Raw genomic sequence first — 18,413 nt, 5'->3', positions numbered from 1 at the left:
GCCTTTCGACACGCTTCCTCTTGTCATTTCTCTCGCCGGTCCTTCTAAGGACGGCGAGAGACCCTTAATGATTCCACCACTCCACCGGATATTGGAATCCTCTTCCTTGGCACCGGGGAAAGACTGTGCCAAGCACCAGGGGAGATCATGCAAGCATCTTCACCAGTCGCCGTCAGCGCGTGGCACCAGTGGATGCTGGGCCGCCATCGAAGAGACACAGGCCATCGGAGGCCCCATCCTCTAATTCCTCCGGTAGTCCTAGGTGTTTCCCACCAGTATTAGTGCTGGGTACCATGCCACCTTGGGGACCTGAGGAAGAGCTGGTGACGCCTGACAATACAGGTGCTACAGACTTTGGGGTTCATTATCAGCTACCAAAAGTCTCATCTCTGCCCGTCTCCTTAGCTGGACACGACACAGGAGAGAGAGTTTCTTCCCAGGGATCAGGCTCTTGCCCTCGCCTTGCTGGCCAACTCTATCCGCAGCAGCGGCAGGTGTCCGCCCACCGCCTGCTAGGTAACATGGCGACTTCTGTATGTTACCCCACTCGCTTGCCTGTGCATGCGGAGGGCTCAATGGACCTTATGGTTGCAATGGCGACAGGCCTTCCAGGACCTCTAGACTCCTATTGCAGTCATGGATCCTCTGCGAATGTCTGTGTCCTGGTGGGAAGACCTCTCCAACTTGGAGAGGGAACTCCCCTTCCAGACTGTTCCATCTCAGGTGATCCTCATCAACGATGCCTCTCCTCAGGGCTGGGGAGCCCATGTGGATGGTTTTCATACGCAGGGACTCTGGACCGTCTGCGAAGCCCGCAGGTATTGCTGGCATGCCCGTTTCGGTGCAGCCTTTAGTAGGCCACTTCATGCAGGGCCTCCTCCAGTTGAAGCCTCCTCTTCAGCCTCCGGTTGCATCCTGGGACCTCAGCGTTTTCTTGGCAAGACTCAAGTTTCCTCCTTTTGAACCACTACAGTCCTGCGACCTGAAGTTCCTCACCTGGAAATTCATTCCTGGTGGCGATGACTTCGGCTTGTAGGGTCAGTGAGCTTCAAACCCACCATACATGAGGTTCTTCTATGATTATGTGATTTTTACATACGCACCCTAAATTTCTGCCTAAGGTTGTAACTGATTTCCACCTTAATCAGTCCATCGTTTTGCCCATTTTTTCTCTGGCTCTTCATACCTTGGACTGTAAGAGGGCCATGGCTTTCTATCTAGATCGCACTGCCAACCATAGGCAGTCCATCCAGCTCTTTGTGACCTTTGATTCCAATAGGCTTGGAGAGGCGGTGGGTAAACAGACCTTATCCAACTGGCTGGTGGATTGCATCGCCTTCTGCTATGTGCAGGCAAGCCTTCCGCTAGCCGGTAGAGTAAAGGCTCACTCTGTGCAGGCTATGGCAACATCAGTGGCCCATTTACATGCAGTCCCCATCGTTGAAATCTGTTGAGCTGCAACTTGGAGTTCTCTTCACACTTTTGCGGCTCATTATTGCTTTGACGAGGACTGGCGTCAGGACATTGCCTTTGATCAACCTGTCCTGCGCAACCTGTTCCAGGCTTGAATCCAACTCTTTCTGCTTCTGTGGGAACCAGACAGTCCCCTACCGACCTACAGCGCCGCAGTTGTGATGTGCCCATTGGCACCTTGTTCGGTCGGTATTGGTCTCTCCTGTTAAAGGGACAGTCTAGAGCTTGGTATTCACCCATATGTGAGGACTACCATCGTACTTGTCCTAGGCTAAAGTGCAGTTGCTTACCTGTAACATGTGTTCTCCTAGGACAGCAGGATGTTAGTCCTCAGGAATCCAACCCACCTCCCCACAGAGTTGGGGTCTCCTTCTGGTTTGTTTTATTTTTTGCTCGCATTTTTTCATCTATATTATAAGACTGAAGGGGGATCTCGTGTGGACGTGTGGATAGTGGCATACTGGGCATGCTCAGTGTGCTGGTCAAAGCTTCTAGAAGCTTTGACAAAAGTTTTCCGTGCCGGGTTCCATCAGATGATGTCGCCCACATGTGAGGACTAACATCCTGCTGTCCTAGGAAAACACCTGTTCAGGTAAGCAACCTTGCTTTACTCTGACTTGCCCCATGGGTTTTCATATTCAGGGTACTTTGGAGGATAGAGATGGAAGCCAGCTGGGTCACACTAGTGGTGCCAGATTGGTTGTGAAGGTCCTGGTACGTGGACCTCATCCGACTACAGATGGACAGGCCACTGTGTCTTCCGGGATCGCCGGGGCTGTTAATTCAAAGCCTGGTGATGATGGATGACCCAACTCCAGTTTGTCTTTCGGCTTGGCTCATGAGAAGTGATGGCACCACAGGAAGATTTGTTTCCTTTCTGCAATTTCTATTTTGCTGAAAGCATGAAAATAGTCCTCTTCATTGGCCTACTTTAGAGTGTGGCAATTTAGGGATTCTGCGAGTCCAGAAGTGAGTCCCCCTGGAGGGCCACTTTTACATGTATTTTGGCTTTCCTTCAAGGAGGGCTGGATAAAGGGCTTGTTTTTGCATTCCTTGATGGTGTAGGTAGCGGCTATCTTATGTTACCTAGGACAGCTTTGGGGGGCAGCGGCCCGGCCCATAGCTGATCACCCAGATGTTTCTTGGTTTCTATGGGGTGTTATAAAGTTGCATTCACCCTTTTGGCCCATTGTTCCTGAGTGGGACCTTAATCTGGTTCTCTTGGCCCCCTTTTGAGCCGTTGAGGCAAATCTCCCTAAAGAATCTATCTCTGAAAGTGTTTTTTCTTGTGACAATTTGCTTCATGAGGTGGATTTCGAAATTCCAAGCCTTACCTTGTCGGGACCTATTTCTGGTAATCGAGTTGTACACCATGGTCTCTTTCCGGTGCCTACTTTTCTCCAGAAGGTTATTTCAGTGTTCTCCTGGAGGCCTCCTGAGAGGGTTGAGGGACTGAGTATTGTTCATTCAAATGTTTGAATGTGTAACTGCTTTTCATCCGGTATTTGGAAGCGACCAAAGCTTTCCTTCATTCTGACAGACTGTTCTGTATGGCAGTGGTTCTCAACCTTTTTTTGGCCAGGACACACCTGACAGATGGTTCTCACCTGCGTGACACACTGAACATGTGACCATCACGGGGCTAAATGTAAACATGCACTCTGCATCCACAGGAATCCCCTCAACCCCCAGCAATGAGTACAGAGCAGATCTAGGGCATTACCCTGTACAACTCGCCATACAAAAAAGATATTCTGGTTCTGAGGACATCTCAGTAAAAGCAAAACAAACTCCTTTTACTACCAGCCAAAATAGCCTTCCTTATGAAAAGACAGTAATTTACCACTAATGTATATCCTATTGAGAAAACACAACAAATAAGATTGATACAAATGCCTACATGCTAGTAAAATACCTCACCTCGGTCACACACCCAGAACTGACCTTCACCAAGTACAGAAAAACCACAAATTATAAATATGGAGACAGAAACTGGAATGGAAAACAAAAAAAGCCACTCTGCATGCAGTGCGAACCTGGAGAAATGGAAAGAGAAATATAGCACCTAACAGACTCTCAGGATTTGCAATAATGCACACAAACTAACCCGTACAAAGTTACACCTGTATTATGGAACACACTAAAATAGTAACAACCCTATCTAAGAAAAACAACTATTAAACCAGGCCCTAAACACTAATACATTTCCTATTGGGAAAACAGAATAAGCCAAGCTGCTATAGAGCCCCACACAGAAATAAATGTAAAGCTATACTAAAAATGTTACAAAACAGCTGCTGAACAGAATAATATTCAATTAAACACTCATAAAAATTATTAAAACATGTCCAAATATCAATAAAATAATTCCAAAAAGCAGTCATCACATAATATCCAATAATTAAAATGGCAGTCAATCAAGAAAAATAAATTTAAAAAGCCCCCTTTACTTATCCTCTCCAGCAACTCTCCTACTCCTTTTCCTTCCAGGCCAATAGCACTCACCAGAAGCAGCAAGGGCTGCTGAAGCTCTGTCCTCACAGTCCTCTTCCTTAGTGCCCACAACCAGTCACACCCCCCCCCCTCCCAATTAGACCCCACGACCAGTCTCAGTCTCTCTCTCACACCAGTCATCTTCCTGACCAGTCTCTCTCTCTCTCACACAGAAACACATCACCACCCTGACCGGTTTCTCTCTCAATCACACTCATGGTCTCTTATATACAAGCTCTCAATCACACACAATTGCTCTCACACCCATTCACACCAGCTTCTCACCCAGGCACCAATTCATACCCTCAGACACACAAGCTCTCACCCATGCATCCATTCACACCCACAGACACAAGCTCTCACCCATGCATTCATTCACACCCACACACACAAGCGCTCTCACCCATGCATTCATTCACACCCACACACACAAGCTCTCTCACCCATGCATTCATTCACACCCACACACACAAGCTCTCTCACCCATGCATTCATTCACACCCACACACACAAGCTCTCTCACCCAGGCACCTATTCACACCCATACACACAAGCTCTCTCACCCAGGCACCTATTCACACCCATACACACAAGCTCTCACCTAGGCTTCCATTCACACCAGCTCTCACCCATGCATCCATTCACACCCACAGGCACAAGCTCTCACCCAGGCTTCCATTCACACCCACACGCACAAGCTCTCACCCAGGCTTCCATTCACACCCACACGCATAAGCTCTCACCCAAGCACCCATTCACACCAGCTCTCACCCAGGCTTCCATTCACACCAGCTCTCATCCTGGCACCCATTCACACCCACAGACACAAGCTCTCACCCAGGCTTCCATTCACACCCCCACAAGCTCTCACCCAAGCACCCATTCACACCCACACACACAAGCTCTCACCCATACATCCATTCACACCCAAATGCACAAGCTCTTACCCAGGCATCCATTCACACCCAAATGCACACGCTCTCACCCAAGCACCCATTCACACCCACACACACACCAGCTCTCACCCAAGCACCCATTCACACCCACACACACACCAGCTCTCACCCAAGCCCCCATTCACACCCACACACACCAGCTCTCACCCAAGCACCCATTCACACCCACACGCACCAGCTCTCACCCAAGCACCCATTCACACCCACACACACACCAGCTCTCACCCAAGCACCCATTCACACCAGCTTTCAGTCAGGCACTCATTCACACACACAGACGCACCGGCTCTCACCCAGGCACTCATTCACACACACAGACGCACCGGCTCTCACCAAAATCTTCTTCCTTCGCTGCAGGGATGGGCTCCAGTTCCGCCGCGGCTTTACTCCGGCGGGCTTTTTTCGCCACCGCGGGAATGGGCTCCTGTGGTGGCCTCGGTCGGGTTTCCTCTTCGCCGCCACAGGCTGTGGCGGCCTTGCTTTGTCGGGGTCAGGTCTCCTCTTCGCCGCCATGGGAATGGGCTCCCATGGCGGCTTTGCTTCGTCGGGTGTCTGGTTTCCTCTTCACTGCGCGATCTTGCTTCGTCAGAGTTCAAAAACTTCTATTCCTCCCACCCCACCCCCGGGGATTCTGATGCCTGCCTCACCGGCCAATCAAAGGCTTCCTCCCTTCTTCCTACTCCCACTGGTAGGGAGGAGGCTTCCGATTGGTCTGCGCGGGGGCAGGCAGAATGAAGGAGGCTTCCCATTGTGTAATGGGGGTAGGAAGAAAGGAAGCTTCCAATTGGCCCACGTGAGCTGGAAAAAGGCAAAAGGAAAGTAGAACGGGGTAGTGGGACACCGGGAGACGCGACACACCTGGCGGTGTTTGGCGACACACTAGTGTGTCGCGACACACCGGTTGAGAAGTGCTGCTGTATGGAACACCGCACAAACGGAAGGCGACTTTGTAAGCCTTCCTGGCTCGCTGGATAAAGGAAGCTCTTGTGTCTCCAAAAGGGCAAGACAGCCCCAGAGTTGATATGTGCACATTCGACAAGGGTTCTGTCTGCGTCTTGGGCAGAAGTTCAGGCCATATCCCCGGCAGACCTTTATAGAGTTATTACATAGTCCTTGTTACATACCTTCGTGTGGCACTATTGGCTGTTGATTTGGCAAGGGAGGAGTTTTCCAAGGGGCCAGGGTTTTCCATGCTGCTTTTGTTTCCACTCACGGGGGTAGAGCTTTGGTACTTCCCACTTATTAAGGCCTAGATTGGTGTAGTTGTATGAAATGGAAGGGGAAATTTTTCTTGCTTGTTAATTTCCTTTCCATTGTCTTGCTACACTAGTCCAGGACCCGCCCGGGAAGCGAGACTGTCCCCTTAAAAACTTTTAACAGCAGTCACACTAGTACCATACTTACTGCCTATTGCTTTGATTGTTAGTATTTTTGTCTTATAGATGGTTCTTCCTGTTCATTATTTAGATTTCAGAGAAGCTTCTTCTTGTATTGTTAATGGAGGGTTCTGATCCAAAGCTTTGTCAGAAATATGCTTAACTACACCCCTAAGTAGTGGCTGTGATGTCACAGTGAGAAAACAGTATAGGCTGCCTCTCTCTGCTGGTAGGGGGAAACAATCCACTTGTTAAGGCCTGGACTGGTGTAGCAGGACTAATGGAAAGGAAATTAGCAGGTAAAAAGTTTCCCCTTTCTCAGCAGATTGCACTACAGTCTATTCTCTTGCTGCACCCCTGCTGAAACTTGCACCAACCATTTCAGGTTCCCAAATCCATTGGAACTAATGTTAACATCTAAAGAGTGAGTTGAGGCATAATGTCATTGATTCTATTGAAATTCTTAATTTCTAGCTTCTATTAGTAAAAATTTTGGTGAAGTCAGAGCTTTAGTACTGTTGACCTCAAAGGAGATAAGTAGAAATTTTCTGTTAGAGCACACCGATGTTCTTCACTAAATTGGAAGTAGGGAACTTGCCAAATGTATGACAGTGAAAGATGAAAGAGAAATCTCAGTATTTTTGAAGTTCTCTATCTAGGATCTGTTGGTGGTTTGGTACCTTTTTCACACTATTTCAGTGGTCAAATTTGCTGTCTTCATTGATTTATATTATTGGAATATTTTATAGTTAACATTTTAAAAAGGTTGACTTCTGAGCTTATCAAGCTTATTTATGGTATTTACACCAAATTATTTCTAATTGATGTTTCAGGATTCTGGTAAGGGAAGAGTTACACTAGAAAGTAAAGAATTGGAGAATAAAAAATTGCATCTGGCATCTGTTCGAAAAATGACACAGACGACTACAGCACCTCGTCGATCATCGGAAGAAAAAAATGAAAAGTTACCAAAAGATTCCACCAATGCTTCATCCCAGGAAGAGAAAATATTAAAATCAGGTAATACTAGCATTTGTGTTACGGTGAAGAGTTATTAGCTTGTTGGAAATTCTGTATTGAATCTTGATTTTCAGGCACCAGTAGTTTTACCAATTTAAAATTTTTTCCTCAGAAAAAATAATACACATCCTTCCTCACTATATATTGTTGCTGAATTTGGTAACAGACCACCTGGTGAAAATATTTTTTAAAGAATACTCTTGGAAAGATTCTCCCTACCCCACTGTGTTTCAGCCTTTTTTGCATTCATTTACCTAAAAAGAAGTTACAAATGCTTATACTTCTTAGAAGAAAGATGAACTTAAATATTTGTGTTTTTCAGTGTTTTAAGTCTGGGGTTTTTAGGGATATGCAGGTTTAAAAGCTTATTATGTTGTATGAAATACACAAGGCTCCTGTTCTCCCATGATTCTTTGGCCATTGGAAATGCCTCAAAATCCACCTCTTCCCATAGATCTTGCTATTATCAGCAGAATTGCCACAGGAGACGAGGAAGCCAAGTTGTGGAGAGATGGGGTATCCTACTACAGGTTATGAGGAGGCTGTCTAGCTGTGTTGTTACTCTTCACCTACCCTGTGCTGATTGGGCAGTAAGAAGAGGAGAAGAATGCATATCCAGCATAGCTCTCTGCTTCAACGGCAGGGGAGAAAGTCTAATACTTCACGCATATCCAGCATAGCTCTCTGCTTCAACGGCAGGGGAGAAAGTCTGATACTTCTCGCATATCCAGCATAGCTCTCTGCTTCAACGGCAGGGGAGAAAGTCTGATACTTCACGCATATCCAGCATAGCTCTCTGCTTCAACGGCAGGGGAGAAAGTCTGATACTTCACGCATATCCAGCATAGCTCTCTGCTTCAACGGCAGGGGGAATGAAGAAAAGTGGATCTATATACAGACAACAACCAACAAGGACTGAATTACATAGTCTGGGTAAACAAATAAGCATGGGTGTAGCTTGCTTATTGCGGCGGTTACTACCCCTAACTAATTAAGCTAGATATTTCACTTAGATGCAGTTCCAACAGTGCTCTCTACATTAATGGTGGGGGTGGAAGGGAAATAGAACCAAAAGGTTATTAAGAGCCAAGAGTAACAGATAAGTATGAGAAAAAAAAAAGTGCAAAACTTGCTGGGCAGACTGGATGGGCCGTTTGGTCGTCTTCTGCCGTCATTTCTATGTTTCTGTCTTTCCCTGAGTTACCAGGAGGACATGTAGATCTGCTTCAACCTGAGCCACCACCTTTTTGACCTGTGCGTGACCAGCCTGCTTATGTGTGGGCCTGGGCATGGGAAGCCGGTGTAGCCTCCTGTCACAGACTGGAGGGTGGACTCGCAGTAGCTGATTGTCAAGACCAAGGCACCAAAACAGAATCAGGAGGCTGAAACATGGTCAGACAGGCAAGGTCAAGGCAGGCAGAGTTCAGTCTCAGACCAGGGGCAAGGATTGGTCAGGGCAGACAGCAAGCCAAGTCACTGGAGAAAGGCAGGAGCTCTCGGCCCCAAATCAATTGCTCAGGCATTGATTTAGAGGACTGAGTTTCCTTTTATAAGAGAGGAGTGATGATGTCATCAGGGTGTGCATTCAGGAAATCTTTTGTGCTGGGTTTATAAAAATTTCTAAGTTGGTGAGGGCCCTAGACAGAGCTGCAAAATACATATATCTGGATGCTGAGGACTCAGGACCTTGAGGTATGGGATGCTGAGCTATGTACCGAACTCCAAATCGGCAGCTTGTTAAAGTATACCCCCGCCCTAGGGGTTCCTCCAGGCTGTCTTTTCTTGGGCTTGTGAGGAGAGAGGTGATGGAATCTCTATATCAGAATGGGGCATTTATGTTCTCAGCTGGTTTCCATGATCTTTTCTTGAGGCTGTACACCTTCCAATGCACTAAATAAGTTTATTTCTCTAATTTGAAATCAACGTCGTTTATTTCAAACTCTGTTTCCAAGTCAGCAGAGACAGTGGTGGGGAGAGGATTTTTCTTAGAATATCTAAGGATCAGAGGTTTGAGCAGACAGATGTGGAATGAGTTATGAATATGGAGGGAGGAAGGAATCTTGAGCTGAGGAGTCACTGGATTTAATTGCTTTTTGACATAAGGTCTGATGAATCTAGGGGAAAATTTAGGTGAGGGCACCTTGAGTCGGATGTTCCTTATGCTGAGCCAGACCTCATCTCCAGGAATGAATTATGGAGTGGTTTTATTATTACTGCCCACGCTCTTCTAGAAGCAATCAGCAGTTTTTCTGAAAAGGATCTGAGTCATCTTCAATATTTCCTGCAGGGTTGACAGAAAGGCAGAATGCCACAGGGATATCTGTGGATATGCAGAGAAAGTGGCACTCTAGCATGTTGGCCATATACAATGTAGAACACTGATTATCCTGAAGACTCACTGACATGATTATGTAACATAATTCGGCCCATGGAAGTAGTTGCACCCAATCATCCTGCCTTGCCGACACATAGGCTCTGAGGAAACCCTCTAGGATCTGATTAACTCTCTCTGTCTGACCATTACACTGAGGGTGGTAGGCAGAGGAAAATTCTTGCATCATTTCCCACTGTTTGCAGAGGTCCCACCAAAATCTTGAAGTGAACTGCACCTTACTGTCGCTAACTATGTGTTGCAGAAGTCAATGTAGGTGAAATGTATGCTGCAAAAAGTAGTGGGAGAGAGCCAGGGCCTTGAGTAAGGCTTTGAGCGGAACAAAACTGGCCATCTTAGAAAACAGGTCCACGATTACCCAGATAAGTGTGCTCTGCAGAGGGGAGTAATAAGATCCATCAGCATGTGAGTTCAGGGTTTCTGGGGCACCAGCAAGGGATGAAATAAGAATATACCATACTGGGTCAGACCAAGGGTCATTCAAGCCCAGCATCCTGCTCCAGCAGTGGCCAATCCAAGTCATAAGTACCTGGCATGTGCACAAACATTAAATAGATTCCCATGCTACTAATACCAGAAATAAGCAGTGGTTATTCCCTGTTGATTAATTGCAGTTTATAGACTTCTCCAGGAAATTATCCAAACTTATTTTAAACCCAGCTACACTAACTGCCTTAACCACATCGTCTGGCAAAAAATTCCAGAGCTTAATTTTGCATCGAATGCAAAATAATTTTCTCAGATTTGTTTTAAAGGTGCTCATTGCTAACTTCACGGAGTGCACTATGTCCTTGTATTATCCGAAAGAGTAAATAACTGTTTCACATATACTTGTTCAAGACCTTTCATGATATTGTAGACTCCTATCATATCCCCCCTCAGTCATCTCTTCTGCAAGCTAAACAACCCTAATATTTTTACCTTTCCTCATAGAGGAGCCGTTCTTGCCCTTTCTCATTTTGATTGCCCTTCTCTGTACTTTCTACCGTGCAACAATATCCTTTTTTGAGATGCGGCGACCAGAATTGCACACAATATTCTACATAAGAACATAAATGCCATACTGGGTCAGACCAAGGGTCCATCAAGCCCAGTATCCTGTTTCCAGCAGTGGTCAATCCAAGTCACAAGTATCTGGCAAGTACCCAAACATTAGATAGATCACAAGCTACTATTGCTTATTAATTACCGTAATAGCAGTTTATGGATTTATCCTCCAGAAACTTATCCAAACCTTTTTTAAACCCAGTTACACTATATGCTGTAAACACATCATCTGGCAATGAATGCCAGAGCTTAACTATGCGCTGAGTGAAAAAGAATTTTCCTCGATTTGGTTTTAAATTAGCTACTTGCTAACTTCATGGAGTGCCTCCTGGTCCTTCTATTCTAGGTACGGTCTCACCATGAAGTGATAATGAGAACATAGGAACAAGAACACAAGAAGTTACCATACTGGGTCAGACCAAGGGTTCATCAAGACCAGCATCCTGTTTCCATTAGTGCCCAGTCCAGGTTTACAAGTACCTGGCAAGTACCCAAACATTAAGTAGATCCCATGCTACTAATGCCAGTAATAGCAGTGGCTGTTCCCCAAGTCACCTTGATTAATAGCAGTTAATGGACTTCTCCAGGAACTTATCCAAACCTTTTTTTAAACCCAGCTACACTAACTGTCCTAACCACAACCTCTGGCAAAAAATTCCAGAGCTTAATTGTGCGTTGAATGAAAAAGAATTTTCTCCAATTTGTTTTAAATGTGTTATTTGCTAACTTCATGGAATGCCCCCTAGTACTTCTATTATCCGAAAGTGTAAATAACAGATTCACATCTACTCGTTCAAGACCTCTCATGATTTTAAAGACCTCTATCATATTCCCCCCTCATCCATCTCTTCTCCAAGCTGAACAACCCTAATCTCTTAAGCCTTTCCTCATAGGGGAGCCATTCCATTCCCTTTACCATTTTGGTTGCCCTTCTCTGTACCTTCTCCAGTGAAACTATTTTTTTTTTTAGATGCGGCAACCAGAATTGTACCCAGTACTCAATGTGTGGTCTCACCATGGAGTGATACAGAGGCATTATGGTATTTTCCATTTTATTCACCATTCTCTTCCTAATTTCTAGCATTCTGTTTGAATTTTTGACTGTCACAGCATGCTGAGCTGAAGTTTTCAATATATTATCCTCTATGACGCTTATATCTTTTCCTGAATGGTAGCTTCTAATATGCAACCTGATATGTATCTACATCATGGGTTATTTTTCCCTATATGCATCACCTTGCACTTGTTCAAATTAAATTTCATCTGCCATTTGGACGCCCAGTCTTCCAGTTTTGTAAGGTGGTCCTGCAATTTATCACAATTTGCATGTGAATTAACTACTCTGAATAATTTTGTCATCTGCAAATCTGATTACCTTACTCATCATATCCCTTTCCAGATCATTTATAATTATATTGAAAAGCACCGATCCAAGTACAGATCCCTGTGGCACTCCACTGTTTACCTTTTTCCACTGAGAAAACTGATCATTTAATCCTACTCCGTTTCCTGTTTTTTAACCAGTTTGCAAGCCACAAAAGAACATGGCCTCTTATCCTATGACGTTTTAGTTTTCTTAGAAGTCTTTCATGAGGGGCTTTTATTAGATACCTTCTGAAAATCCATCTACAGGTTCACTTTTATCCACATGTTTATTAATCCCTTCAAAAGATGTAGCAGATTTGTGAGGCATATTTCCCTTGGGTAAATCCATGCTGGCTGTATTCCATTAAAACATGTCTTTCTATATGTTCTTTGATTTTGATCTTTATAATAGTTTCCATGATTTTTTCCAAAACTAAAGTCAAGCCCACCGGTCTATAGTTTCCTGGATTGCTTGAGGAACCCTGTTTATATATCAGGATTATATTGGCCAGCTTTCAGTCTTCGGATACAACGTATGATTTTAATGATAGGTTACAAACTACTTGTAATAGGTCTGAAATTTCATTTTTAGCCTTTCATAACCCTGGGGTACATACTTGTCCGGTCCAGGTGATTTGCTACTCTTCAGTTTGTCAGTTTGGCCTACTATATCTTCCAGGTTCACCGTGATATAGGTCAGTTCATTTGAATTGCCACTCCTGAAAACCATCTCCAGAATGGGTATCTCCCCAAAATCCTTATCAGTAAATATAAAGCAAAGAATTCATTTAGTCTTTCCACGATGGCTTTATCTTCCTTAGTTCCCCTTTAACTCCTTGATTATGTAATGGTCCAATAGACTTCTTTGCAGGCTTTCTGCTTCAATATATTTAAAAATGTTTTTATTATGAGTTTCTGCCTCTATGGCCAACTTCTTTTTAAATTCTCTTTTAAGACTGTCTTATCAGTGTCTTACATTTAACTTGCCAGTGCTTATGTTTTTGCTTTTTTCTTCAGATGGATCCTTCTTCCAATTTTTGAAGGAAGATCTTTTGGCTAAAATAGCCTCTTTCACCTCAGCTTTTAACCATACCGGCAATTGATTGGGCCTTCCTTCCACCTTTCTTAATGTATGGAATTCATCTGGAGTGCAATTCTAAGATGGTGGTGTTTTTTTTAAACAATGTCTACGGTTATTGTACACTCTTAACCTTTGTAGCTCCACCTTTCCATTTTTTTCTAACTCTTTTTGTCATTTTATAAAAGTTTCTCTTTTAAAAGTTTAGTGCTTGAACTATGGATTTACTTATTGACCCCTTCCAGCCATTAATTCAAATTTGATCATATTATGATCACTATTGCCAAACAGCCCCACCACCATTACTTCTCTCCAAATCCTGTACTCCACTAAGAATTAGATCTAAAATAGCCCCCTCTCTGGTATGTTCCTGAACCAAATGCTCTATAAAGCTGTCATTTATTCATACCAGGAACTTTCTGTCACTAGCATGTCCTGATGTTACATTTAGCCATTCAGTATTGAGGTAATTGAAATCTCCCATTATTACTGCACTAACAATTTGGTTAGCTTTCCTACTTTCTCTTAGTATTTCATTGTCTGTTTTGTCATTTTGTCCTGATTGCTATACTCTTCCCCAACACATCTGGAATTTCTACCCATAAAGATTCTATTGGGCATTTAGTTTCTTGCAGGATCATTATCTTGATGGACTCTTTGCTATCCCAGACATAAAGCACCATCCTCCCACCAGGTTCCTCCTCCCTATCATTGCAATATAATTTGTACCCTGATGTAGCACTGTACCATTTGTTATCCTCCTTCTACCATATCTTTGAGATGTCAGTTAAATCAATCTCATCATTCACTGCTATACACTCTAACTCTCCCATCTTACTTCTTAGACTTCTGGCATTGGCATATAGACATTTCACAATGTGTGTTTTGTTTGTATTAACAGCCTGCTTGTTTTGATTTTACAGTACCCATGCACTGCTAATCAGGCAGCTTAACCAGATACTGAATCTCCAAGGAAGTCACCTTGTCTAAATTCCAACAGTGTTTATTCCAACATGTAATCAAAGCATGTAATTTACTAGTTGCAATCTTGAGGGGGAAAGAGGAGAGGTTGATCTTAGATTCATAGCACTGACTAGAGTTGAAATAGCTGTTGTGGGAATTGTACTGGAAATTTAAGTACATATATTGTGTGCACTTACTGTATGCACATCGAGATAAAAAGAAAATGTGTTCCTAAGAAGTAATAGAGATGAGATCCTTCTTTCTTCTTTCTCTCAGAAGCCCCACATGCAAACTGAAAAAAATCCCAGCAGGCATGAATCCGTATCTAAGCCAGTGGGAAGTGTCCAGAATCAGTGGCAGCTGGAAACATGATCATAAAGGAACAACAAAACTACAGGACTATAGGCACTTGTAGTCTTTCTGTGAGATCACACTAACTTACAAGCAGGAACAGAACAACTTATCTATATCTATCTATTTATAGATAGAGATATATACAACAAGCTGTAAATCTGCTCACAATTAATGGGGGTAGAACACTCCCCGCCTGGTATCGGTAGATATCACTATTTAATTTCATGCACAATTAAACAACAAGTATTCAGTGTCCATTTGTAAAGCTGGAATTTTGCTGTCCAAAGGATTTCTTGATCATCTCAGGTTCTCTAGCATCCAAGTGATTTCCTCACTTCTGCTTCACAGGAGCTGAAACAAGAGACAACAACATAGAACTGGATAACATGAAAGTGAGTGTATCTGATTCCTTTGAAGTAGACAGTGTTCCATGCTGTTCATATCTTCTCATGAGGCACAGGAAACATCACTTTGGTGATGGGGACTGTAGAATGTCTTTCATGTCCCTCGATTCGCAGTCTTGATCTCGACCTTTCAAATTTCTAAACTTTTCTGGGAATGATTTTGGTAACCAATGCAGAGGCCAATGGTTGTGTTGTGCTTGATTGTCCTTAAGTAAGACGAGGTTACCTTCTTGGATGTTTGCTTGTCTGAACTGCCAATTGTTGTGAGTCTGCAGGGATCATATGTATTCCCATATCCACCGGCTCCAAAACATGTTGGTAAGGATTTGAACTTGCTTCCACTGTTGTCTGAAGAGATCTTTCTTATCAAAATCTCTAGGTGGATTTGGGGCTTCTCTAGTTTTTTGTGTCAGGCGTTATGAGTCTGGCGTTATGTGTCTGGCGTTATGAGTGAAGGTGACTCTGGGTTTGACGACACTGGAATCAAAGGTCTTGCATTAATGATGGCACACGCTTCTGCCAAGAGTGTAATCAGAACGTCATGGTGAGTTGGGTTATTCCAGTTTCTAAGAGCATGGAATTTAGGATGCAACAAGCATTCCCTATCATACGCTCCCCAGCGTATGTGAAGCTCGAGGAGGATTGAAGACCCATATGCAAAGCTGCTCACTGGTGTACTCCTCAACTGTATGACTGTTCTTTTCTGAGTTGATGTTCAACTCCTTGCAGGCACTCACAAAGTTGGATCCATGGATTGAGAAGAATCTCCTTAAGGGCATTGATGAAGTTTGACATGTTCATAGATTTGATTATGTCGATGTAGACCGTGCGGATGGCCATGCATATGAATATTACTGCCCATAGTTTGTTTGCACTTCCTCCTCTAGTTCATTTTGAGATACTGGCCATAGTCCAAAGATGTCTAATACCACATATATGAATGGTGGCTCAGTGCTAAGTCTGTCTACTGGCAAATATGCCATCTTCTGTCCTGGATACTTGCCGCGTTGTTTACGGCATTTAACAAATTTGAAGATTAGAGAAGCAATGCATTGTTTTGCTTCAACTATCTATAATCCTGCAACTAATAGCTCTCTTTGTGAAATGTTGGTCTTGATATTTGACTTGCACATAGTAATGATGCACAAGCAGAGTAGATATATGGTGTTGAACTGGTACAGAGAGAGGGTTTTTCTTTTCTTGTTTAATTCAGCATGGATGAGGTTGCCACCAATTCTCAACAGGCCATCCTTATCAGTTAAAGGGGTCAACTTCCTCAGGGGACTATCCTTAGGATGATTCACCGTGTTGCTTTTCCACTGCATATACTTCTTGTGTAAAGCGTAGGATGGTGTCTGCTCTGTTAAGCTCATTGACTGAGAGATGCTTCCTCCAATAATGCCAGTGATGGCAAGTGTCTGGTTCCCTGTTAACTGGTTGATGAAATGAAAACCTATGGATGACGTGCGCTATGGCTCCCTTTAATGCTAAGCAACAACAAGGGCAAGCAGTCCAACCAAAAATAATCAATGAAGAATCCAACAAGGAAGGACAACAAAATTATTAATGTCCTTTATAACTTAAAATTTTCCTAGCGTGTAGCCAGATGGACTCAGGACCAGTGGGTTATGTGCTCTTCTGCTAGCAGATGGGCGACTGAGTCAGATTTCAATACTGATGCCACCCTAGATATACCCCTGCAGGGACCTCAGCTCCTCAGTATTTCTCCGTCTCCTAGCATATGCGGACACTATCCCACACACTAGCATGGTGTTAGGAAAATTACAAGAAGACAAAAATTACCATAGAAGATCAAGTCCCGCGCTCCTGCGGTGATACCTAAGGGTCCCTCCCCCAGTTGAGAATTCCTGAGGTGATCCCTGATATCCCTCAGAGGTGTGCCTTGGTCCGGTAGCCGGTTCCCGGCATGGACTTACCCCCCAGAGTGGTTGAAAGGCAGCGGGTGCATAACAGAGCATGGTGGTGAAGGTAAAACCCTCTTCCCCACAGCTGGAGACCATCCGGCACACGATCGGTAAGCGCCGAGACCAGGTAGGAAGAAAACTTTAAAATTCAGGTCTGAGCTCTCGGATTGCCGTACCGTTTCCTTTCTTCTGGTGATGTTAAAAGAGAACATCGATCGGGTTAAGCAGCCTTGGTTGGGCTAGGCCCCGATCCGGTGCAAGGGTTCACACGCGTGGAGACCCTTGGGGGACACCATCTTGCACGCGAGGGGTGTCTGCACCATCTCCCTTCTCGTCTGGTGGTACGCGCGGGGCAAGCCGGACGGCCGATGCGCCTAACTTGTGCGCGCCCCTTACAGATGCGAGCACAGCTGTGCGCATAACTGCACACACAATGCTCCAGCCCATTTTCTGTGTGCCTAGACATAGTGGCAATGTCACCAGCATCCAAGAAGGCCAGAAGGCACTCTCTTTGCACAGCATGCCACATAAGAGCTGCACAGCCTGAACTGGAGTCCTGCCTGTGTCAACATTGCGAAGAAGCCCAGGGGGGACCAAAGCTGGGTCCGGAACTGCTACAGATGATAGTTCCCCGGACCTATGCAACTCCGAGATGACTTCTCTGCAGCAGGGCACCTCAGGGGCCCCTACTCCGACTTGCCCTGGGATTAACATGGACCCAGGGACCTACTCATGATTAGAATTTTTCCAAGGCTGCAAGCCTTCATTCAGGCACAATCGGCCCCGGCTGCAAACCAGGCTGAACCCCTGCCAGAAGCACAAAATCCTCCCGGCCCTTCTCGAATGCTCCAAGATATGCCTCTCCTAACTAAGAGTCTCCCTGACAGGTACCCGGGTACCTCAGATGATGATGGAGGCGCCCTGGAAGAAGGAGAAATCCCTCTAGGTCTGGAACCATACTGAACCATGGTTCACTTCTTCCACAGCAATGAATTACCAGCCCTTGTTTCCCAGATTCTGAAGACTCTGGGTATTCCAGGCACGGACCCTATGGTGGAACCAAAGAAGAACCCCATCTTGGTGTCCCTTCGTAAAGCGTAATGCTACTTCCCAATGATGGAAGCCATCCAGGAACTGATTGACCTGGAGTGGGATGCCCTGGAGGCCAGCTTTAAAGGAGGTCAGGCCTTGGAAGCCTTATACCCTCTGGAACCAGCGGCCAAGGAAGGCCTGCACTTTCCGAAAGTGGACGCCATGGTCAGTGCTGTCTCAAAGCGAACAACCATTCCTGTTGAGGGAGGGGCTGCATTGAAGGACACTCAGGATAGACGATTGAAATCCATCCTTAAGCAGGCCTTCAACACAACAGCATTGACACTGCAGATTGCTTCCTGCTGCACACTGGTGGCACGTTAGTGCTTGCTCCTCTCGAGAGAGGCAAATAACTGCGGAAAGTATACCGGTGAAACGATGGTACCTGCAGCAGCCTTCCTGACGAACGCAAGCTCAGACCTTGTGCATACCTCAGCCAGAGGAGTAGCCTCAGTGGTGGCAGCCAGAAGACAGT

The 18,413-nt window shown here is 44.9% G+C and overlaps 1 protein-coding gene across 6 annotated transcripts in view; it reads left to right on the top strand.

The window, feature by feature from the left end:
* The window catches only part of PHF3 (PHD finger protein 3), a 348,354-nt gene that overhangs the window by 220,265 nt on the left and 109,676 nt on the right, over positions 1-18,413 (top strand). For all 6 annotated transcript variants that reach the window (XM_029595668.1, XM_029595666.1, XM_029595667.1 and 3 more), the window contains one exon: positions 7,132-7,318. In XM_029595668.1, coding sequence (XP_029451528.1) covers positions 7,132-7,318 — 187 coding nt within the window. The remainder of the gene's footprint in view (positions 1-7,131; positions 7,319-18,413) is intronic.

This window comes from Rhinatrema bivittatum, chromosome 3 (assembly GCF_901001135.1).
Source record: "Rhinatrema bivittatum chromosome 3, aRhiBiv1.1, whole genome shotgun sequence".
NCBI classification, from domain to species: domain Eukaryota; kingdom Metazoa; phylum Chordata; class Amphibia; order Gymnophiona; family Rhinatrematidae; genus Rhinatrema; species Rhinatrema bivittatum.
Note: the sequence above shows the minus strand (reverse complement) of the source record. Positions and strands in the feature narration are given on the sequence as shown.